General features: G+C 47.1%; 1 protein-coding gene across 1 annotated transcript; it reads left to right on the top strand.

The window, feature by feature from the left end:
* The first annotated feature begins 393 nt into the window (after positions 1–393).
* On the top strand, positions 394–21,923 carry SLC2A11 (solute carrier family 2 member 11). The gene is made up of 12 exons (XM_080985187.1): positions 394–644; positions 8,568–8,666; positions 9,933–10,093; positions 12,086–12,210; positions 13,979–14,108; positions 14,731–14,879; positions 15,497–15,684; positions 16,681–16,791; positions 17,939–18,040; positions 19,187–19,262; positions 19,830–19,957; positions 21,580–21,923. Exons 1-12 carry the CDS (start codon positions 450–452, stop codon positions 21,778–21,780), a joined length of 1,665 nt encoding a protein of 554 aa, XP_080841313.1. The 5' UTR covers positions 394–449; the 3' UTR covers positions 21,781–21,923.
* Positions 21,924–22,740: the final 817 nt, after the last annotated feature.

Here is a 22,740-nt window from a genome sequence, read left to right as displayed (position 1 = left end):
ATCTAGTATCTAGTATTGTCTACACTGGCCGGCAGCAGCACTAGCTCTCCACGGGAGATGCTGCCTGCGGGGACCTTCTGCATGCAGAGCAAATGCTATGTAACTGAGCTTCGGCTGTTCTATTTAGGACACACCCCCCCCAAAAAAAAGCCAGAGCTGCCAAATGGGGGCTGTCGCGCTTCGGGGGCTGGGCTGGCCTGGCTTCAGGAAAAGGCACCTGGGGAGCGATCCTCGGTCCGCAGAAGGACCGGGTGGCCGACCCAGCCCTCCCCATGCGGCCCACACGACCCTCCCGGTCGCCTCCAGCGAAAAAAGCACCCAAAGGATGCTGTAGTGGGTGGGTGGGACCAGGCCAGAGGCCATCCTACCGGCCATACCGTCCCCCGCAAGGGGATCCCGGAACCCACTAGGCTAGCCCCGCTGGCCTCTCTCCCAGAGGCACTCTGCACATGCTCAGAGTCGCCCGTTGCGCGATGAGCCTCCGGGCTCAGCTCCAGCCAAGAAGCCCTGCCCAGCGCGGAGTCCCCGCCCACCCTCCTGCTAGCCGGCTGGCATCTGCTGGGAGAGCCGAGGAGGGAAGCCGAGCCGGGCCGAGCAGGATGCCGGACGGAGCCCCGCGGCCTCCGCAGGCACCACGCCGCCAGGTGAGGCCCCGCCCCGCTCGCACACCTGGCCAGGACCGCTCGGGGGCTGCGTCACGCTTCCGGGGCTCCTCTGCGGGGGGTGCGGGGGAGGCGACAGTTAGCAACCCCCGGGCGATCGGATATTTGCAAGGGTCCTCCCTCCCGGCCCTCTCGCCTCCTGCCCAGACCGGCAGCCCAGGACCCCTTGGCTCGCTGGGTGGCCCCGCCAGGCGCACGGCCCGGGAGGCCGCCGGAGGGTCCGGCGCAGCGTGCCCGGCCGAGTGGCAGCGACAGGTGAGGCGGAGACTTCCGACCCGGAGCCCCTCCGTCTCTAACCGGCATGCCTGCCGTCTCTAGCTCCGGGGACAAGCGTGGGGGCCGGCAGCGCGGGGTGTCCCTTCCATGCTTTCTGCCCTGCCCAGCTGGGCTGGCTGGAGCTACCAGCCGCTCCAAAAATGAAATTTGGAAACATGCCCAAATGCAGGAATCTGTAAACAAATATCATTGCAGAATATCATAAATCGCAGAAGACTATAAAGATTAAATATTTTTATATGCCACTCAGAAAAGCTGTTGTTCACCAATATTGTTCTTGTATTTGCTTTTTTCTAAATTCAATTAATGTCTGAATTTCCCCTTCTATCTCAGCCATCTCTTAAACTAATCACTCCAGGAAGCTTCTGCATCAAGACTTAACTTCCAAATTTTTGCTCAGCACTCTTTTCTAATTACTGGCACCTTATTTTCTCCAGTTTAGTGCCAATTAACATATTGGCAGTAACTGTTAAATTCTGTATCAATTCCTTATTCTGGATTTGTTCCTCCAAATGTTCCAATAAAACTCTTTAAAAGAGTATTGGAAGGATTATTGTAATAACCTGCAGTTTTTTAAGAGTATATATTTAAAGTAGATGAATAAATGAGCAAATTATGTTAATTTGGATATGCAGAAGATATTAAAAATAAATTTAAGGAACCGAAGAAAGAGGGGGAAGGAAGTCAAGTTTTGAAATGTTAAGAAGATTGTAAAATTAGTGAAATGAATAAACCTGAAAAGGATAAATAAAATAATGATAATAGAACTCTTTTTAAAGAGTTACCAATGAAATTGTTAATCTTTTTTCCCAAAATCTTTAATTTAATGGGCGTATGCATTTCATTTTTAAACTGGGAAGGGCGGGGTATAAATAAAATTTTATTATTATTATTACCCACAACTCCGAACATTTACTATCTCACCTGGTATATATTTTATTCAGTCTCTGTGATGTCTCATGTGCCACTGGTAAAAGCAGTTTAGAACGATTTTATCTTACGTTTACGCTGAGGAATTGCAATGGTCCCAAATTAAAGATTGCCCGCCCAATTTTCATCCCATTTCTCTCAAAATTTGTACCGTATTGTAGATTTAAGGTACATAATCTTGGGATAAAAGAAAACACTTTTTAAAAAAGTGTAAGAAAATAACAGCCTGCTGGATCAGGCCAGCGGGTACTCATCTAGTCCAGCATCCTGTTCTTATGGGGCAGGGACATTCAGATTCCTGTGGGAAGCCTGTTACAAGGAGGTAAAAGGTAAAGGACCCCTGACCATTAGGTCCAGTCATGACCGACTCTGAGGTTGCGACGATCATCTCGCTTTATTGGCTGAGGGAGCCGGCGTACAGCTTCCGGGTCACGTGGCCAGCATGACTAAGCTGCTTCTGGCGAACCAGAGCAGCACACGGAAACGCCGTTTACCTTCCTGCCAGAGCAGTACCTATTTATCTACTTGCACTTTGATGTGCTTTCAAACTGCTAGGTTGGCAGGAGCTGGGACCGAGCAACGGGAGCTCACCCCATTGCGGGGATTCGAACCGCCGACCTTCTGATTGGCAAGTCCTAGGCTCTGTGGTTTAACCCACAGTGCCACCCGCGTCCCAGTTACAAGCAGGACTTGAGCTCAGCTCTGCCCATCTGTGACTCCCAGCAAGCATTTACTGCTCTGACCATGAAGGCAGAGCTAAGCTATTATGACTAGCAGCCATCGCTAGCCCTCTCACGAATTTGCCTAATTCTCTTTTAAAGCCATGTAAGGTTTGTTTTGTTTTTTTATATAATATTTTTTATTAATTTTAACATATAAATTATAAAATGTACCACAAAACTTATCACTTATACAATCTTTTTAGACTTCCATCAGCACCTCTGATGATCCACCGTTTTAAACACTTCTTATGCATTTCTTCACTTTATATTGCCTTTACATCTCTTAACAAATCATCCTCCCCCTTGTCCATTTTTACAATACTTCTAATAATACTCCTCACAAAACTTCTTGCAACCCTATAAACGTCGTCTGTTCTTCACAATTACTTTTCAAATAGTCCGTAAATTTACTCCAGTCTTCCGTGAATTTCTGGTCTTGCCGGTTTCGAATCCTTCCACTTAGTTTATCTAATTCTGCATAGTCCATTAACTTCATCCTCCATTCTTCAATCGTCGGTAACTCTTCTTGCTTCCATTTTTGGGACAATAATATTCTTAAAGCCATGTAGGGTTTGTGGCAGTCACTGCATCCTTTGGGAGCAAGTTCCACAGTCTATGCACTGCACGAAAAAGGACTTTCTTTTATTTGTTCTGAAACATCCAACATTGAGCTACATTGAATGTTTCCGAGTTCTTTCTCCAAGAGAAGGAGAAAGACTTCTCTCTCGCTCTCTCTAATTTTTATTAGATTTTCTGTACTACGATTTACAATACTCATTTAAACATCCTTAAAATATCAGTGACTTCTCTTCTTCTCTTTCCATGGTTCATTTTGCATATGATAAATCCCTGCATATTTTACATAAACTAAACCATTCAGTATTCCTCGGTCCTGGAGGTTTTGCTAAATATGATTAGAAGGGACCGTTTGATTAAAGGTATACAGGTCGGAGCCAAACAGTACAAATTGAAAGCCTTTGCAGACGATTTAGTATTGACGTTACAGGAGCCAGAATCTAGTACTAAAAGAGTCTTAGAATTGATTCAGGAATTTGGTCATGTGGCAGGATTTAAGTTGAACAAGTTAAAAACCAAGGTGCTTGAGAAAAATTTAACATCAATTGAGAAAGAGAGGTTTCAGAAGGAGACAGGTTTAACATTGGTTAAGAAAGTAAAATACTTTGGGGTTAACATGACTGCTAAGAACTTAAACTTATTTAAAGACAATTATGAGAAATGTTGGTCAGAAGTGAAAAAGGATTTAGAGATATGGTCAAACTTGAAGCTTTCCTTGCTAGGTCGAATTGCTGTTATAAAGATGAATGTATTGCCAAGAGTGTTATTTCTGTTCAATCATTGCAAAATGTGGACAAAGTGGACTGTTTCAAGAAGTGGCAGAGAGACATTTCTAAATTCGTCTGGCAGGGCAAAAAGCCTAGAATAAAATTTAAAATATTAACCGATGCAAAGGATAGAGGTGGATTTGCCCTGCCAGACCTTAAACTTTATTATGAATCAGCAGCATTCTGCTGGTTGAAAAAATGGCTGCTTCTTGAGAACACAGACATTTTGGATTTAGAAGGTTTCAACAATGTTTTTGGGTGGCATGCATATTTGTGGTATGACAAGGTTAAAGCACATAAAGCATTTAAAAACCATATTGTCAGAAAAGCATTGTTAAATGTCTGGATAAGATACAAGGACTAACTGGAAAATAAAACCCCTAGGTGGTTGTCACCGATGGAAGCAAAGGCTCAGAAAAGGCTCAATATGGAGGCCAAATGGCCGAAATATTGGGAAATTTTGGAACAAGAAGGAGACAAATTGAAATTGCAGAGCTTTGAAAAATTAAAAGATAAAGTGCGAGACTGGCTTCATTATTATCAGATAATGGAGGCATATAATCTGGATAAGAAAATTGGCTTCCAGGTGGAAAAATCAAAATTGGAAATAGAATTGTTAGAACCCAATACTAAGATTTTGTCAAGAATGTATAACTTGTTGTTGAAATGGAATACTCAGGATGAAACCGTGAAATCTGCTATGATTAAATGGGCACAAGATTTTGGACATAACATTATGTTTGCTGACTGGGAACAGTTGTGGACCACAGGTATGAAATTTACGGCATGTAATGCCCTAAGAAAGAATATTATGAAAATGATATACAGGTGGTACATGACACCAGTCAAGCTTGCAAAAATTTACCATGCGCCCGATAACAAATGTTGGAAATGTAAAGAAAATGAAGGTACTTTCTTTCACCTTTGGTGGACGTGCCCAAAGATTAAGGCTTTCTGGGAAATGATATATAATGAACTGAAAAAGGTATTTAAATTTACCTTCTTGAAGAAACCAGAGGCCTTTCTCCTGGGCATAGTCGGCCAATTGGTGCCAAAGAGGGACAGAACTTTCTTTATGTATGCCACAACAGCAGCAAGAATACTTATTGCAAAGTATTGGAAGACACAAGACCTACCCACCTTGGAAGAATGGCAGATGAAGGTGATGGACTATATGGAATTGGCGGAAATGACTGGCAGAATCTGAGACCAGGGAGAAGAGTCGGTGGAGGAAGATTGGAAAAAGTTCAAAGATTATCCACAGAAATATTGTAAAATTAATGAATGTTAGAATGATGTTGGATAGAAACTAAGTGGTCTTTAGCTGAAAGGTTATAAGGGAATATGAAAAAAGGGTTTATTAATATGTAAAAATCTAAAATTACAATATTTTTGTGATTAATGACTAGGATACATAAAGAGGGGAGGGATTTGCTGAACGAAATAACTGAACTGGAATACAAAAAAGGAAAATGTGAGGAGGTCCTGGAAATAAGCAAATGAAGGTCAAGCAATGAAAGGAATGAATTGTTTTTAAATATTTTTACTTTGTATTTTTTCTTTTTTTGTGTGTTTTGTAAAATCTTGAAAACCTTAATAAATATCTTATAAAAAAAATAAATAAACCATTCAGTATTCCATTATTAATTCCATCAAAACTTATTAACACTGTTGAATTTATCTTAATGCTGCCAGCGTTTTCAAGTATACCCTATTTCCCCCCATATATTCAATAAACATTTTCCAGTCTTCTCCAAACGTATGTTCTTCTTGTTCTCTTATTCTATATGTTAAGTCTGCAAGCTGCACATATTCCACCAGCTTAAGTTGCCATTCTTCTTTGCTTGGGACCTCGCTCGTTTTCCATTATGGGGCTAACAGAACACAGGCCGCAGTAGGAGAAAGACTTTTCTCTATCCGCTTTCTCCAAGTCAGGCATAATTTTAAATTCCTATCATGTCGCCTCTTACTTTTCTCTGAACTGAAAAGCTACAAACGCTACAACCCTTTTCATAGGGGAGTTGCTCCAACGCCTCAATCATTCTGGTCAACCTTTTCCTACTCCACAATATCTGTGGCTAGAAGGCCCTTTGGGTCCATTCCAAATCTACAGTTCTTCATATATATATATATATATGTCAGAGTTGCTTCCAGATCCTAGCTCACAGAGGATCACGCTAGCCAGCGATCATTAAATAAAAGTCTTTATTGAGTTACAGTTTCCATTCTCAAGCTGCTGCGTGCAACCCTACGTCTAATGGTTAGATCGGCGAAGCTCCGTCTGAGTCTCCGCCCCTTGTACACCAACTTAATATCCTAGCCCTGCTCCACCTTTTCCGCCTGACTGTTCTTCTCTGGGTCCCTCTGCCCCCCGGGGTCTCTTCCTTCCGGGATTCCTCTGACGCTGACGCTGACCCCCCTGACTCTTCTCCCTCCTTTCGGCGGGCTTTAGGACCTGGCTCCCTTTCCGGGCTGCCTACTGCGCCACCTTCCTGTGCATTTGAACTTGGCGCGCGCGCCCAACCTTCCACCTTCCGTCTGACCGTTTCTTCGCTCCCCGATGGAGGTGTGGCCACTCCTGACTCGTGCCCTCCCCCCTGTTGTGAGCTGTCAGCGCTTGATCCCTGGCGCCCTTCCTCTTCCCTGCTCTCTGGCGGTGACGCTGGTCCCGATTTCCAACTGTTCCCCTCTGAGTCCCCTCTGGCTCTATCTTCCTGGGGTGTCCCCCTAGGCTCCCCCCTTGCCCTGGCCACTGGTGCTCCTTTCTGTGAATCTTCTGATTCACTGGAAAGACTCGGAGATCTCGGGTCGTCGTCATCACTCATCTTTTCTTCTGCCTCCTCCCCCTCGCTCTCTGTTTCCTCCCTTGCCCTTGCCTCTGCTCCTGAACCCCTGACAATATATAATATTTTTATTAATTTTAACATATAAATTATAAAATGTACCACAAAACTTATCACTTATACAATCTTTTTGGACTTCCATCAGCACCTCTGATGATCCACCGTTTTAACCACTTCTTATGCATTTCAATTCTAGGGACACGGGTGGCGCTGTGGGTAAAACCTCAGTGCCTAGGACTTGCCGATCATATGGTCGGCGGTTCGAATCCCTGCGACGGGGTGAGCTCCTGTCGTTCGGTCCCAGCTCCTGCCCACCTAGCAGTTTGAAAGCACCCTTAAAGTGCAAGTAGATAAATAGGGACCGCTTTATAGCGGGAAGGTAACGGCGTTTCCATGCGCTGTGCTGGTGCAGGCTCGCCAGAGCAGCTTTGTCACGCTGGCCACGTGACCCGGAAGTGTCTTCGGACGGCGCCGGCTCACGGCCTCTAGAGCGAGATGAGCACGCAACCCCAGAGTCGGTCACGACTGGCCCGTACGGGCGGGGGTACCTTTACCTTTATGCATTTCTTAACTTTATATTGCCTTTCCATCTCTTAACAAATCATCCTCCCCCTTCTCCATTTTTACAATACTTCCAATAATACTCCTCACAAAACTTATTGCAACCCTACAAACACCGTCTGTTCTTCACAATCACTTTTCAAATAGTCCGTAAATTTACTCCAGTCTTCCGTGAATTTCTGGTCTCGCCAGTTTCAAATCCTTCCTGTTAGTTTATCTAATTCTGCGTAGTCCATTAACTTCATCCTCCATTCTTCAATTGACTGTAACTCTTCTTGCTTCCATTTTTGGCACAATAATATTCTTGCTGCTGTTATTGCATATAAAAAGAGCTTACATTCCTTTCTCAAATCTACAGTTCTGTGATTCTATGACACAGTATCCCAAAGACAGTCATATTTGTTCTTCAAAAGCCATTGATGTGCCTTCCATTGTTATCATGGGCGTAGCCAGGATTTATGTTGGGGAGGGAGCAGGATACCCACCCATCCTATGCTTGGCTCTGTCTAGCAGATTCGGAATGAAATCTCTCAGCAACAGTTGTTTAAAGTTACTTTCTTTTGACCCCAAGTGCTCAGAAAAATCTGTCAAACTCTTTCTACAATTTCTACTTTTGGTTAAGTATTTTTATTTATTTACTTGATTTGGGGAGTCGGGGTGTACGGCTACGCCCATGATTTTTATTCCTTCTCATGTTTCCTTCTCTTTAACTTTTTGGCTGTCGTTGGATTGGACCCATTTCAAAAACTTCTTTCAGGGTTTTATAAAGTATAATCACGTTCTTATCCTACCCGATTAGCCACTTGACCTACAATCTTAAATTCCTCATTAAAAATAAAGGATTAAAGGAAAATCTGCCCTTGATATTATATTCTTTCAATCACCCCAGATATCTTAAGCTGCTTCAGTTCAGTGCGTTTGCCTCACTGTCAAATCAATTTCCTTTTTTTTCTTTTGGGCCGTACCCTGGAAGTAATTGTTGCCAGTGGAGTCTTAGCACAACCGTATTCTAAGATGAACCACTGTGTTGCATAGGTGACTTTCAGTGACTGGGCACTTAATATGAAATGTCTTGTTTTGTAAATCATTGCTATACAGTATTAGGAAATTTATATTGTTCTATTTGGTGCTCCTCAGTTGTGTGTTGCATGCAGAATGTTATTGTATGTTGAAAACCAAATAAATACGGAAACATCCTTATTTTCTGAATGTTTCTGGGTCTTCCCTCAGCTTCAAGGCCGGGTCTTGATCCTGACGGTCTGTGCTGCTGGAATTGGGGGCACGTTCCAGTATGGATACAACCTCACCATCATCAATGCCCCAACCACAGTAAGTCCTTACCTGACAACACTTATCCCAGTTTCCCCGACTGTTAGCAGACAGCAGGCCATCTCTGTTTAGAGGGTTATAGGGTCATCATGAAGCATTTTTGTTTCCTGGGGTTATATTTACAGTGGTACCTTGGTTCTCAAGCTTAATCCCTTCTGGAAGTCCATTCCAAAACCAAAGCTTTCCAAAACCAAGGCGCGCTTTCCCATAGAAAGCAATGCAAAATGGATTAATTTGTTCTTGTAAAAACAACCCCTCAAACAGCAATTTAACATGCATTTTACTATCTAACAAGACCATTGATCCAGAAAATAAAAGCGATAACCAATGTACTGTACTATAAAAATAAATAAGACAGCATTGTAGATGGTAAAAATTAAAACTATTTTTTTTTCTTACCTGCACTGATGATAGTCGTTGTTCGAATGGGGGGCTCTTATCCATTTCCTCAGTCACACAATCAATCAATCAGTAGCTGAACTGGGTTCCACACATTCACAAAAACAAATTAACCGAAAAAGCCTCAAAAACAAAAACGCAAAATAAGTAGCAAAAACAAACGCGCCAAACCTAATCCGTTCCGGAAGTCCGTTTGACTTCCAAAATGTTCGAAAACCAAGGCACAGCTTCTGATTGGTGCAGGCGCCCCAGAAACAACAGCTGACAGCTGCATTGGACATTCGGCTTCTGAAAAAGGTTCGAAAACCGGAGCACTTACTTCCGGGTTTTCGACGTTTGAGAACCAAGCCGTTTGAGAACCAAGGTACCGCTGTACTTGCCCTGTGATCCTGTTAACTTGCCATGGGTTCACAGACTGAGGCGGCAAGTGGGGCTGGCCCCCTCTCTCAGCATTTTTTCTTTTAGGGTGCCGTGAAGCCGGACAGAGAGAGGTTTCTTTCCTTAGGGGTGAATGTAATTTTTCGTGAAGGCTCCTTTGCTCTTGTGCGTTTTGTACACCTCCCCTCCCGAGTATTTTGCAGCGTGTTGGCCATGTCTGCACCCTCACTTTCCTCTAAGGTGCTTGGGGCGGCATATGTGGCTCCCCACCCTGATTTTGCCACGATGACAGCCTTGCGAGGTAGACCAGGCTCAGCGAGAGCGACTGGTGCAAGGTGACCATGAGTGGGGTTTGAACCTGGAGGTCTCTCCTCCCCATCCAATACTCACCACATTAGGTCCTGGGAAAATGATATGTCGTATGCAGCACCTGCAGAAAGACCGTTGTCTGTTTTCTCCCAACGTGACTTCAGCCTTTTCACGTTTCAGTACATCCAGAGCTTCACAAATGAGACGTGGCTGGAGCGGACGGGCAGCCCTCTGGAGGGGAAGGTGATCACCCTGATCTGGTCCTCTGTGGTCTCCATCTATCCTTTGGGGGGGCTTGTGGGAGCCCTCCTCGCGGGCCCCATGGCCATTAAGCTGGGAAGGTGAGGAGGTACCTTGTAGATTTCTGCTTCTATGGGCTAAGACTCACAACCATTTTCAGCTGCTGACGCCCCATGGGGGACCCAGCCCTATGTCAGTCTGTTAGTGGAGGGCAGGGCCAGATTTAGGTCTGATGAGGCCCTAAGCTACTGAAGGTAATGGGGCCCTTTATATGTCCAGCTGTCCTTTGTCAACAACAAATGGTCGCTGTTTTTTGTGTTGAATACCGTATTTTTCGCTCTATAAGACGCACTTTTCCCCCTCCAAAAATTAAGGGGAAATGTGTGTGCGTCTTACGGTGCACACCAATCCCTCTTGCTCTCCTGGCTTCGCTGGAGAGGCGTTGCACAGCTTTCCCTCTCTGCGCTGCGCCCCTTCAGCTAAGCGGGAGGAGAAATGGAAGGGGCTCCGTTTCTCCTGCCGCTTCGCTGAAGTGGCGCTGCACAGAGAGGGAGAGATTTTTTTTTTCTTGTTCTCCCCCTCTAAAACTAGGTGCGTCTTATGGTCCGGTGCGTCCTATAGAGCGAAAAATACGGTATATGCTATACGGTAATTTATGGACCTAATAGGTATCCAAAGCCATTTGCACATAACAAAATATGTCTTTTATCAAAGTAATTTTTAAAAATGTTTTTATTAGCAACTTCAACATAACAACATATCAAAACATGTCATATTCATTATTTTCTCCCTCCCCTCCCCCAAAGAATTCCCTCAGCTCCTCTCTGTAATTACAAAGTAATTGTTGAACTGAAATACAATTAAGAATTTTGGAAATGTACATCCAGGTTTTGTTTTTTCCCTTTAATTTTTTTTGGGGGGGCACCCAAGAAAGTGGGACCCTTGGCTATAGCTTGTTTAGCTTATACATAATTCCGGCACTGGTAGAGGGGTGGGGGTGGCTATTGCAGAACTCACGCAGCCTGCGTTTTAGACGTTGAACTTTTTACTGCCAGCATCTCAGTGCCTCAATTTATCAGTTGCATGTAATTAAACCAGTTATTAAACTGAAACGAATCCTGTTCCAATCAACCTAACCTGATTCCAAGTGACCTGGGTGGTTGTTGTTGTTTTTTTGGGGGGGAGTATTGGCAAAGCCCAGGTGAGAGATCTGGATGCTGGTCCCAGTACAGCCCACTCCCTGAGGCTTTCTCTGCTTGCTTTGGATGATAGCTGTGGAGTTCACCCAAAGTCCAAGAACCATTCTCACCCACATTATCTCCTCCTGCCAAGACTGACATTCATCTCCCTGGGAAGAACTGGGCGTTCCAGGCAGCTTTTCCTCCTGCTGGGGGGGGGGCTGTGGGTGCAGCTGGCTTTATGAGCCAGGGAAGGGCAGGGCCAGGAGCCGCTCCCTTGGGCCTTGGCACTGATCCTGGAGGGAGAGGGGGCTGTTAGGGTTGGCCAAGGCAGGGGGTGTCACATGGAGGTTGGAACTTAGTGTTGACCAAGGAAGGTCACTGTGCCAAAACCGGCGCATGAGGGGGGGGAAGCACAGGGGTGTGATGTACATCCTCATTATGCCTGAACTGGGCTCCTGAGTCCTTTTGTTATGTACTGAGTTGAGTAGGATCCAAAAGGCAGCAGTCTGATTGGTCCTAGAACAATAGGATCCAGAATGCAGCAGTCTGATTGGTCCTAGAACAATAGGATCCAGAATGCAGCAGTCTGATTGGTCCTAGAACAATAGGATTCAGAATGCAGCAGTCGGATTGGTCCTAGAACAATAGGCTCCAGAATGCAGCGGTCTGGTTAGTCCACAGGAGCCACCCAATCCAGCTCCAGGTGGAAGGGAATCTGCAACCTGATTGGCCTACAGGAGAATCCCGGAATTAGCCAATCACGTGGGGCCCATTGTGTAAATAATGTATAAAAGGCAGACATTCTGGAGGAACTTCCATTCCTCCTCACCACTATGAGCTGAATAAAGAGCATGAAATCCACTCTCGACTCCGAGTATATTTCACCTTTTATCCCTCTTTCTTTCTCCGAAGGAAGAAATCTTTGCTGCTGAACAACTTGTTTGTGGTCTTGGCTGCGGTGTTGGTGGGATTCAGCCAAATGGCCAAATCCTTTGAAATGATCTTGCTGAGCAGATTTCTCGCAGGAATCAATTCTGGTAGGTAAGGAGGAGCGGGCGAGTTCAAGGTTCCCTGCAGGCCACACCACTGAAAATGGGGAGTGTGTGCGAATCTGGAAAGTGTCTAACCAACTGAAGAATAACCAGGCAGCCCTTAAGTCTTCAGTCAAGGAATCCATGTCAGCAGATCCTTCTCTGCCAGTTCTTTGTCATCCCGAGAAACAGGGCCAAGTGGGGCGCTGCAGGGTTCTGTCCTAGGCCTGGCGTTTTTCAACATCTTAATAAATGACTTGAATTAAGGAATTGAGGGGGTGCTTATCAAATTTGCAGACGGCACCAAACTGGGAGGGGTAGCTAATGCCGCAGAAGACAGAATTGGGATTCGATATTCCCTGAAAACAGATTGGGGAACTGGGCCAAAACTAACAAAATTAATTTAAATAGGGACCAATATAAAATTCTACACTTAGGAAGGAATCATCAGAGGCACAAATATAGGATGGGGGACAACTGGCTTCACAGCTATGCACGATTTAAGGGTCTTAGTAGACCACCAGCTTAACGTGAGTCAAAAGTGTGATGCAGCAGGAAAAAAAGCAAATGCTATTCTAGGCTGCATCAACAGAAGTATAGTGTGCAGATCAAGGGAAGTAATAGTCGTGCTCTATTCTGCCATGGTCAGACCACACCTGGAGTACCGTGTCCAGTTCTGGGCACCACCATTTAAGAAGGGTATTGACAAGTGGGAAGGTGTGTAGCCAAGGGGTGGCCAAGATGATCAAGGGTCTGGAAACCAGGCCTTATGAGAAACGGTTGAAGGAGTTGGTTATGTTTAGCCTGGAGAAGAGACGACAGAAGGGGCATGATAATTGACTGAATGTAAGGAAAGCAAGGGGTTAAGAGCGGTAGTCTCGTAATCTGGGGAACCGGGTTCGCGTCCGCTCCTCCACATGCTCCACATGCAGCTGCTGGGTGACCTTGGGCTAGTCACACTTCTCTGAAGTCTCTCAGCCCCACTCACCTCACAGAGTGTTTGTTGTGGGGGAGGAAGGGAAAGGAGAATGTGAGCCGCTTTGAGACTCCTTCGGGTAGTGATAAAGCGGGATATCAAATCCAAACTCTTTTAAACCACAGAGCCTAGGACTTGCCAATCAGAAGGTCGGCGGTTCGAATCCCCACAACAGGGTGAGCTCCCGTTGCTCGGTCCCTGCTCCTGCCAACCTAGCAGTTCGAAAGCACGTCAAAGTGCAAGTAGATAAATAGGTACCACTCCGGTGGGAAGGTAAACGGTGTTTCCGTGCACTGCTCTGGTTCTCCAGAAGCAACTTAGTCATGCTGGCCACATGACCCGGAAGCTGTACGCCCGCGTCCCACCGGCCAATAAAGCGAGATGAGCGCCGCAACTCCAGAGTCGGCCACGACTGGTCGAGGGGTCAGGGGTCCCTTTACCTTTACCTAAGGAAAGCAAGCGGGGGCGGGGGGCTGGGAGGCAAGTGCCTCCCTCACCTTTGAACATTCCTAGAGCAATAAACAAAGTTGAAAGTTTGGGGGCACGAGCTGGGAAACATTAGGACGAGATGCGAGGCTGGTGGGGAGAAGGAGGAGATGACAAGCGAGTTTGGGCAAAGGTTAGAACTTGGAGAAAGTTACCGTTGTTTCTGCAGGCTGGGGTATAAATAAATGTCATCTGACCAGTCCCAGCCGGCCTGGAGTCTCTCTCTGTGTGTGCGTGGGGGGGAAGGACGAACCACTATAGATTGGAGCACTGCCACATTCCTGATCCTTGTTTGTCTCTCCTCCTGGCCAGGCGTGAGCATGAACATCCAGCCCATGTACCTGGGAGAAAGCGCCCCCAAGGAGCTCCGTGGAGCCGTGGCCCTGACGTCTGCATCCTTCACGGCCCTGGGGTTGGTGATGGGACAGGTGGTTGGATTGAGGTAAGGCTGAAAGGGGCATCCTGGGGAAGCTGTTGGGGGGTACCATCCTCTTTCCACCCCCCTAAAAAAAAGAAGAAAGAAATCGGCAAGGCCACAGCAAACCTCTGCATCTCTTGCAGCAAAGGGTACTCCAAGCACAGCAATCCCGGCGACTTGGTCTCATAATGATCTGTAGCATCTTTGCCCAGAATGGCAATTGGATGCTGAGCAGCTACATTAAGCCCTTCCTGGGGCACAGAGAAAGAAGCTGGGGTGGGGCTAGTATTAGGATTATGCGGGGCTGCTGTCTGCTGAGTCTGACCCTTTCTCCATCTAGCATTGTCTACACGGACTGGTAGCAGCTTTCCAGGGTTTCAGGCAGAGAGTCTCTCTCAAACCCTACCTGGACATGCCATTTGGGATTGAAATCGGGGCCTTCTTCCTCTGAGCTGCAGCTGTTGCATTTTATTATTTCTTTAAATGGGGTTTTAATGCGTTAAGTTGCTTTGGGGCCACTGTTCTGTGTGCGAAAAGTGACAAACAGACGTAAAAAGAAAAAGTAAATATGTACATTCGGCTCGGCTCGGCCCAAACTGCTGGCTCAGAAAGGTTCTGCTCACACAATTCTGTATTTTTAATGCAGAGAAATTTTAGGAGCAGAGGAATGCTGGCCTCTCCTCCTGGCCAGCAATGCAGTGCCTGCTCTGATCCAGCTGGTCTTGCTGCCCTGGGCCCCGGAAAGCCCCCGGTACCTATTGATCGACCGAGGAGATGAGGAATCTTGCATCTGTGGTGGGTGTGCTCAGTGCTTCTCCTTGCTTTTTTAAAAAAAAAACCCAGCCCAGGACAAAACTGCCTTCTGATTCTCCTGTTGCATCGAGTTCCTTGGTTGCTTCCATTCCAAAGGCTCTGAGTTCCAGTCTGGCCTGGTCTTGATCCAAAAGGGCAGGCTTCACCCTGTATAAATAATCGCTACTCATGTGTATGTTTAAGGCAAGATTTCCCAAACTTGGGTCTCCATCTAATTTTGGACTACAAATCCCATCATCCATGACCACTTGTCCTGCTAGCTAGGGATGATAGGAGTTGTAGTCCAAAAACAGCTGGAGACCCAAGTTTGGGAAACCCTGTTTAAGGGAAGATCCATAGGGGATGGTGCATGGTTCCTCCCATAGGAGAAAGTAGATTCACAACAAGAGCAGCTTGATCTGTTTCCCGTACCCCTGCTATCGCATGCCATTTGTGGGCTGCCTTCCTAATTTGGTTTCAAGCTCACCCCAAGCTCCAGGAGCTCAACAGGTGCTCAGAGTATGTTTGGAATCCCTAATAAAACTCGGAGCATCTCCTGGAGTTTGACCGCTCCATCTTGATGCTTGCAGCCCTTATGTTGCCCCTCTTGCCTCTTCCAGCTTTGCAGAAGCTGCGGGGCAGCGACGACCTGGGCGGGGAGATGAAGGAGCTGCTGGCAGAGCAGGCGGCACTCCGAGGGGTGACAGCCAAGGCCCCCTGGGAGCTCTTCAGGGACCCGGCCGTGAGGTGGCAGCTCATCACCATCGTCTTCCTCAGCAGCGCCATGCAGCTCTGCGGCAACGACTCTGTGAGTGACTGGGGACAGGGAGGAGAAGGCAGGGGGGAATCAGCTTGAGTATTGGTGGGGTTGGGGGCAGTGGTGTAGCATGAGGAGGCCACAGAGGCGGTTGTCCCGGGTGCAAAATTGTTAGGGGTGCAACATTTCAACCAGGAAGTTGTCTCCAGACAATGGAACAACTCATCTCTGCAACTGAGAACTCCTGGGCGCCGCAAACACCTGAATGTGCATGTGTACTCCACCTGTTTCCCTCCATGTGGCCCCAGGCACTAGCAACCTACGCTATGCCACTGATGGGGGGGGGTGCCAGTTCAGGTCTTTGGCCGGGCCAGGCAGGAGCTACCCAAAAGTGCCAGGCTCCAGAAGAAGAGAGAGACCCTTCGGGTGGGCTTGTCAAAGGCGTTATGAGCCAGGCTGGACTCTGGGGGGATTTGGCCATCCTTGACCCACACAGCACAGGTCTGGAGATTGTGTAAGAACAGGAGAGAACGCGGGTGGCGCTGTGGGTTAAACCACAGAGCCTAGGACTTGCCGATCAGAAGGTCGGTGGTTCAAATCCCCGCGACGGGGTGAGCTCCCGTTGCTCGGTCCCTGCTCCTGCCAACCAAGCAGTTCAAAAGCACATAAAAGTGCAAGTAGATAAATAGGCAGGAAGGTAAACGGCATTTCCGTGCGTTGCTCTGGTTCGCCAGAAGCCGCTTAGTCATGCTGGCCACATGACCCGGAAGCTGTACACCGGCTCCCTCGGCCAATAAAGCGAGAAGAGCGCCGCAACCCCAGAGTCGGTCACGACTGGACCTAATGGTCAGGGGTCCCTTTACCTTTTTAAGAACAGGAGGTGCTCTTTGGAGAGGTGCTTGCAAAAATATTCTTACCCATACCACCACCCGCTATCCCTTCTTCCCCTCCTGAGTTCTGCTTCTCTTTCCTGTATGTGTCTGCAGTGAAACCAGAGCCCTGCCGTTCTCCATTCATCCTTCCTCCATCTCCCTTTGTGTCCCCCAGATGTACTCCTATGCCTCGACCGTTTTCCAAGAGGCCGGGATCCCTTACGACAAGATCCAGTACAGCATAATCGGCACGGGCAGCTGCGAGCTGATCACCGCCATTACTTGTGTGAGAATCTCGGCTGTCCTTTGGCAGCGACCCGCTTTCTTCTGCTGCTCCCCCCCCCCAAAATACTGGGTTGTCCAATAGGCAGTGACGGAGTGCGCTTGGACCTTTCACTTTGTGTGTGGGGGGGTGTCTCTGAGCGGTGAAGTGGGGAGCCATTTCTGGGGGAGGTGGAACTTCCATACGTGGGTGGGAGTCTGCCTTCTCTCTCACGCCCAGTTCTGTTCGCCTCACCTCAAAATGGGTACTGCTGAGCTGGGAAATGTTTGGAAAAGGGCAGCCAAGGTGATGAAGGGGGTGGAGCGATAAAAGGTTGCAACGCTTTTTAGAGACAAGGCTGAGAAAAGGGACATGATGGAACTGCATAAGATTCATGTGGTATTTGGGGGGGGGATGGAAAAAGGGAGAGATAATGTGAGTCTCTTGTGCATAGCTAGTTGTGAAACTCAGGACAGACAAAGGGAAGAACTTTGAATCCATCCTGCTAGCAGAAAGCAGGGGTGCCGGGGTGTGTGTGGTGTCTGCCTGCAGAGCCATCAAATGGCCTGGTCTCCCCTCCCTCCTTTTATTTTTTACAATGAAGAGTGTTAACCAGGATTTGAGTCTGATCCTGGTCCGACTGCACTGGCTACCAATTAGTTTCTGGGTCCAATTCAAAGTGCTGGTTTTGACCTATAAAGCCTTAAACGGCTCAGGACCTCAAGGACTGCCTCTTTCCATATGAACCTACCCAGACCCTGAGATCATCTTCTGAGGCCCTCCTTCGTGTGCCTCCTCCTCGATTTGTGGGGAGGGTGGCAACACGAGAACGGGGTCTTCTCTGCAGTGGCTCCCCACCTGTGGAATGCTCTCCCCAGGGAAGTTCGCCTGGCACCTTCATTACACACCTTTAGGATGTCTGTTTGACATCCTATACCCTTTTAAAATGTGGCTCTTTTCTGGGGAGGGGTGTTATTGGGTTGTTGTTTTTATTCTGATTATGTATGTTGTGATCTTTTCTGTGAACCGCCCTGAGACCTCCAGGTATATGAACTCGATAATAATAATACAAATAATAATTAGACCTGCCGTGAGACCAACTCCCTGTTGCTTTGGGGCAGGCTTAGCGTGAGAGTCCTGGCGATAACTTCCCTGTGTTGCTTTGCTCCAGAATCTGATCATTGAGCATGTCGGACGAAGGAAGCTGGTGATGGGCGGATACAGTCTCATGTCTGTGTGGGCCATTGTCTTCATGGTGGCCCTGTCCCTGCAGGTAACTGAGCTCTTGAAGGAGGGGCTGAGCAGGACCCAAATACGAGTCCGACTCTGTGGAATGGGTTTTAATGGGTAAAGGTAAAGGGACCCCTGACCATTAGGTCCAGTCGTGGCTGACTCTGGGGTTGCGGCGCTCATCTCGCTTTGTTGGCCAAGGGAGCTGGCATACAGCTTCCGGGTCATGTGGCCAGCATGACTAAGCCGCTTCTGGCGAACCAGAGCAGCACACGGAAACGCCATTTACCTTCCCGCCGGAGTGGTACCTATTTATCTACTTGCACTTGACGTGCTTTCGAACTGCTAGGTTGGCAGGAGCTGGGACCGAGCAACGGGAGCTCACCCTGTCGCAGGGATTCGAACCGCCGACCTTCTGATCGGCAAGTCCTAGGCTCTGTGGTTTAACCCACAGCACCGCCCGCGTCCCTTACCTTTAATGGGTAGGAGAGGATATATTAATAGCAATTTATCCCTCCAGCTGCTCATGTGTGTCTGTTGAACAGAGTTTGAAGTTCCATCCTTAGGCATTAATGTGTGTTTTCCCCCACTTTCTTTCTCTTTCCTTCTCTTTCATCACTATATTTCCTGTGACTGAAATGATTTAAATAAAATGTTAATAATAAAAAGTTCCACACGTGGGAGAAAAATTGAGGCATGTCAGAATAGACTGTGAAGCCTCTTTTTAATTACATCCAGCAATGAAGCGAGCTGGCTCCCCCTTCTCATTTGCCCCCCTTAACAAAGAAATCAGACAACCGACTGTGGAAGTAAGCTTAAAACAGGATTTATTTACGCATAGTCTTTGCACTGGTTCTCAGCCACAGCGGCAATAAAATTGTGCAGGTAAAATACTTACATTCACAGTAGAAACAGTCTCAGGCATGACTTGTCAAAGAAAGAGAGAGGGTGGGAGAGGAACAGGAAATTACATAGCCCTCCCAGGAGAGGAGTGGAAATGACATCACACAGAACCCTCTCTACCAATTACATCTCTATGGGCTGAGTCTTCGCCTATCAGCAATACAGTTCTGTGGTCATTTGCTCCTAAACTTATGAACTAGCAAGAATATGCACTGTTGGATTTTGACTGCAGTTTCCCACACAGTTTCCCACTAACCCCTTTGCCTTTGCCTCCTTGGATTTGCAGGACCAATACAGCTGGATGCCTTACCTGAGCATGTCCTGCATCTTCGCCTACATCCTGAGTTTTGGAATTGGGCCAGGTGAGTCAGAACGGCGCGGACTCCCTCCCTGGAAAGCTGTGCATTGGGGCGCTCACGTCCAACCTGAAACAAGAGCAGGCACGCACGTCAACACGACGTGAGTGTTTTGTTTGGAAGCCTTGGCATCCATGAGGACTAGATGCTTGCCGATGGAGATTCTCAACTTGATGCCCAAAGCAGTTGCTATGGAGACATTCCAAAGAGAAGGCAGGTGCAGCAGAAATTGAGCAAATGATATTGGAGGAGCCTCATTTCCCTCCACTCTGTTGTGCTCAACACCCTCCCGGTGAAGATTTATTTCTTTAAAGCAGGCTTCCTCAAACTCAGCCCTCCAGATGTTTTGAGACTATAATTCCCATCATCCCTGACCACTGGTCCTGCTAGCTAGGGATGATGGGAGTTGTAGTCCCAAACCATCTGGAGGGCCGAGTTTGAGGAAGCTTCCTTTACAGCCTCTCACCATTAACACACCCGCACAATCTGGATAGATGCTAGTGCCCTGGCGTTACATCTTGACCCTTGCAGCCCCAGAGAGAAAGTGATGAAAAATATGTTTGATTTGCCTAGCCGGCGTGACGGTGATTATGCCCATGGAGATTTTCGACCAGGTGTCTCGCCCAGCTGCCTGCATGATCTGTGGTTCTCTGCTGTGGGCCAACTTGTTCCTGGTGGGCATGGTGTTTCCTTTCCTTGTGGTAAGCAAACTCTGTCCGTCCGACTGCCATGCTGGGTTGAACCATGGGTCAATGCTGTTGGGACAGGATAGGAAGTGGGAGGGACCCATTTGAAGCCACCGCTCCTCTTTTCTGTCCAATTTCGATTTGCATTGCAATCCTACTAAGCGGATTTGACAGCCTCCTCCTCCATGAATTTGTCAAAGCATTTTTTTTTAGTATGCGCATATATATATATATATATATATATACACACACACACACACACACCATATTTTTCGCTCTATAAGACACACCAGACCACAAGACGCACCTAGTTTTTGGAGGAGGAAAACAAGAAAATATATTCTGAATCTCAGAAGCCAGAACAGCAAGAGGGATCGCTGCGCAGTGAAAGCAGCAATCCCTCTTGCTGTTCTGGCTTCTGGGATAGCTGCGCAGCGTGCATTCGCTCCATAAGACACACACACATTTCCCCTTACTTTTTAGGAGGGAAAAAGTGAGACTTATAGAGCAAAAAATACGCTAATTAAATTTTCTGTTTTTACAATTTAAAATACTCATTTAAGCATCCTTAAAATATCAATGATTTCCCTTCTTCTCTTTCATTTTGCATATCATAAATCCCTGCATATTTTACAAAAACTAAACCATTCAGTATTCCATTACTGCATCCATCAAAACCTATTTACACTGTTGAATTTATCTTAATGCTGCCAACTTTTTAAGGTGTGCACAATTTCTATATGTTAAGTCTGCAAGCTGCACGTATTCCATCAGCTTAAGTTGCCATTTTTCTTTAATTGGGACCTTGCTCGTTTTCCATTTGGGGGCTAACAAAACATGGGCCGCAGTAGTGGCACACATAAATCAACTTTTCTGACACCTGGGAATTTCAGTCTGAATTATCCCCAACAAAAAGGACTGTCTAACTCAGGCATCCCCAACCTTCAGCCCTCCAGATATTTTGTACTACAATTCCCATCATCCCTGACCACTGGTCCTGTTATCTAGGGATCATGGGAGTTGTAGGCCAAAACATCTGGAGGGCCTCAGGTTGGGGGTGCCTGGTCTAACTCTAATCTTCTTTTGAAGCAGTCTAAGTTGGTGGCCAGGGACGTGGGCGGTGCTGTGGGTTAAACCACAGAGCCTAGGACTTGCCGATCAGAAGGTCGGCGTTTCGAATCCCCATGACGGGGTGAGCTCCCATTGCTCAGTCCCTGCTCCTGCCAACCTAGCAGTTCGAAAGCACATCAAAGTGCAAGTAGATAAATAGGTACTGCTCCGGCAGGAAGGTAAACGGCGTTTCCGTGTGCTGCTCTGGTTCGCCAGAAGCAGCTTAGTCCTGCCAGCCCCATGACCCGGCTCCCTCGGCCAATAAAGCGAGATGAGCGCCGCAACCCCAAAGTCGGCCACGACTGGACATAATGGTCAGGGGTCCCTTTACCTTTACCAAGTTGGTGACTATCAGGACCGCAAATGCAAATCCTTAAGCAGCTACCGTTGCAGACACTTTGGGTAGGAGGGAGTCCCAGAGCAAACTGAGCAGCACCAGAGGAGACTGTTCAGAACAGTTTGATTATGGGGCTCGCTTTGTGTGCATCACGGACAAACTGAAGGCCTCTCCTTCTCTCTCCCCTCAGGAAGGCCTTGGCCATTACTGCTATGTCCCCTTCTTCACCGTCTGTGTCTCTGCTGCCCTCTATGTCGCTTTCTTCCTCCCCGAGACCAAAGGGAAATCCTTTCTGGAAATCTCTGAGGAATTCAACAAACGGAACTTCAAAGCACAGGCTCATGAGGAGTCCAAGAGTCTTTCTGAGGAAACAAAGTCCACGATGTTGTAGCCCCCGAAGGATGGAGAAGAACGACAGGGACACGGGGAGAGAAAGTTGGTTTTGTGCCACCAGGCAGATCTATCCCTCCACACACACACCTGCACCCCCAAATTCCCAGTACGGGGTAAAAAGTGCAGCTGAAGCGAGTTTAGAGTGGGGAGGTGGGATGGAACATTTTCTGTTTCTCAAATACTGATTTGCGCGTTAAAAGTCCTGTACAGAAATGTCCACTCCCAAGATTTTTAATGGGTTTTCAGTTTTAGAAATTCTTATACATTGTATAAGAAATAATGCCCAGAGTCTGGAATTTGAACCCTAAAATGTCATTTCTGACCATCAGCTGCCAGGCTTGGTCAGTTAGAGGGAGCAATGCGCTATTCCAGGGTGTTGCTTTGGGGACCGTTTTCTAAACGTGAAATTGATTCACGAGGAGGGAAAACCCACCTGCGCTTTAATCGATGCCCAAATGTATTGATTGCCAAATGTATTGAGAAGTTTCGTTTAGGAGAAACCCACAATCCCAACCCCACCCCACCCCACCCCACCCCGATCTACAAATGGGCTGCCTCTTTAACATGTATTAACGTGCCTGGGGCATATTTTTTTGACAGAAAGTGTGTTAAAATATAGAAAATATTCCGCAAATCCCTGCTAGAGATCCTTCTGAGAAAAGTCCTGGCTACTTCACTCAGAGTTTAAAAAGTGAATTAATACGGAACCTTGAAAGAACTTCCATCGTGCACTGGATTCTTTTTTTATTAAGCGATTGTGGTAGATTTTCCTCCTTTAAGTTTGCTTGAGCTATTCTGCCAGTGTCCCCCCCACCCCCTGAGCTGTGCCAAGGGACTGGGGGGTAAGGATGCTTTTTTCTCTTTCTAGAAATTTCCCTGTTGTGCCCTGTAGGTGTTATGTGGGCTGGATCCTCCTGCTGGTTGGACAGGCATATCTTGCTTTAACAGTGTGTTACTG

This window comes from Podarcis pityusensis, assembly GCF_964106645.2.
Source record: "Podarcis pityusensis genome assembly, chromosome: 16".
Taxonomy (NCBI): Eukaryota; Metazoa; Chordata; class Lepidosauria; order Squamata; family Lacertidae; genus Podarcis; species Podarcis pityusensis.
Note: the sequence above shows the minus strand (reverse complement) of the source record. Positions and strands in the feature narration are given on the sequence as shown.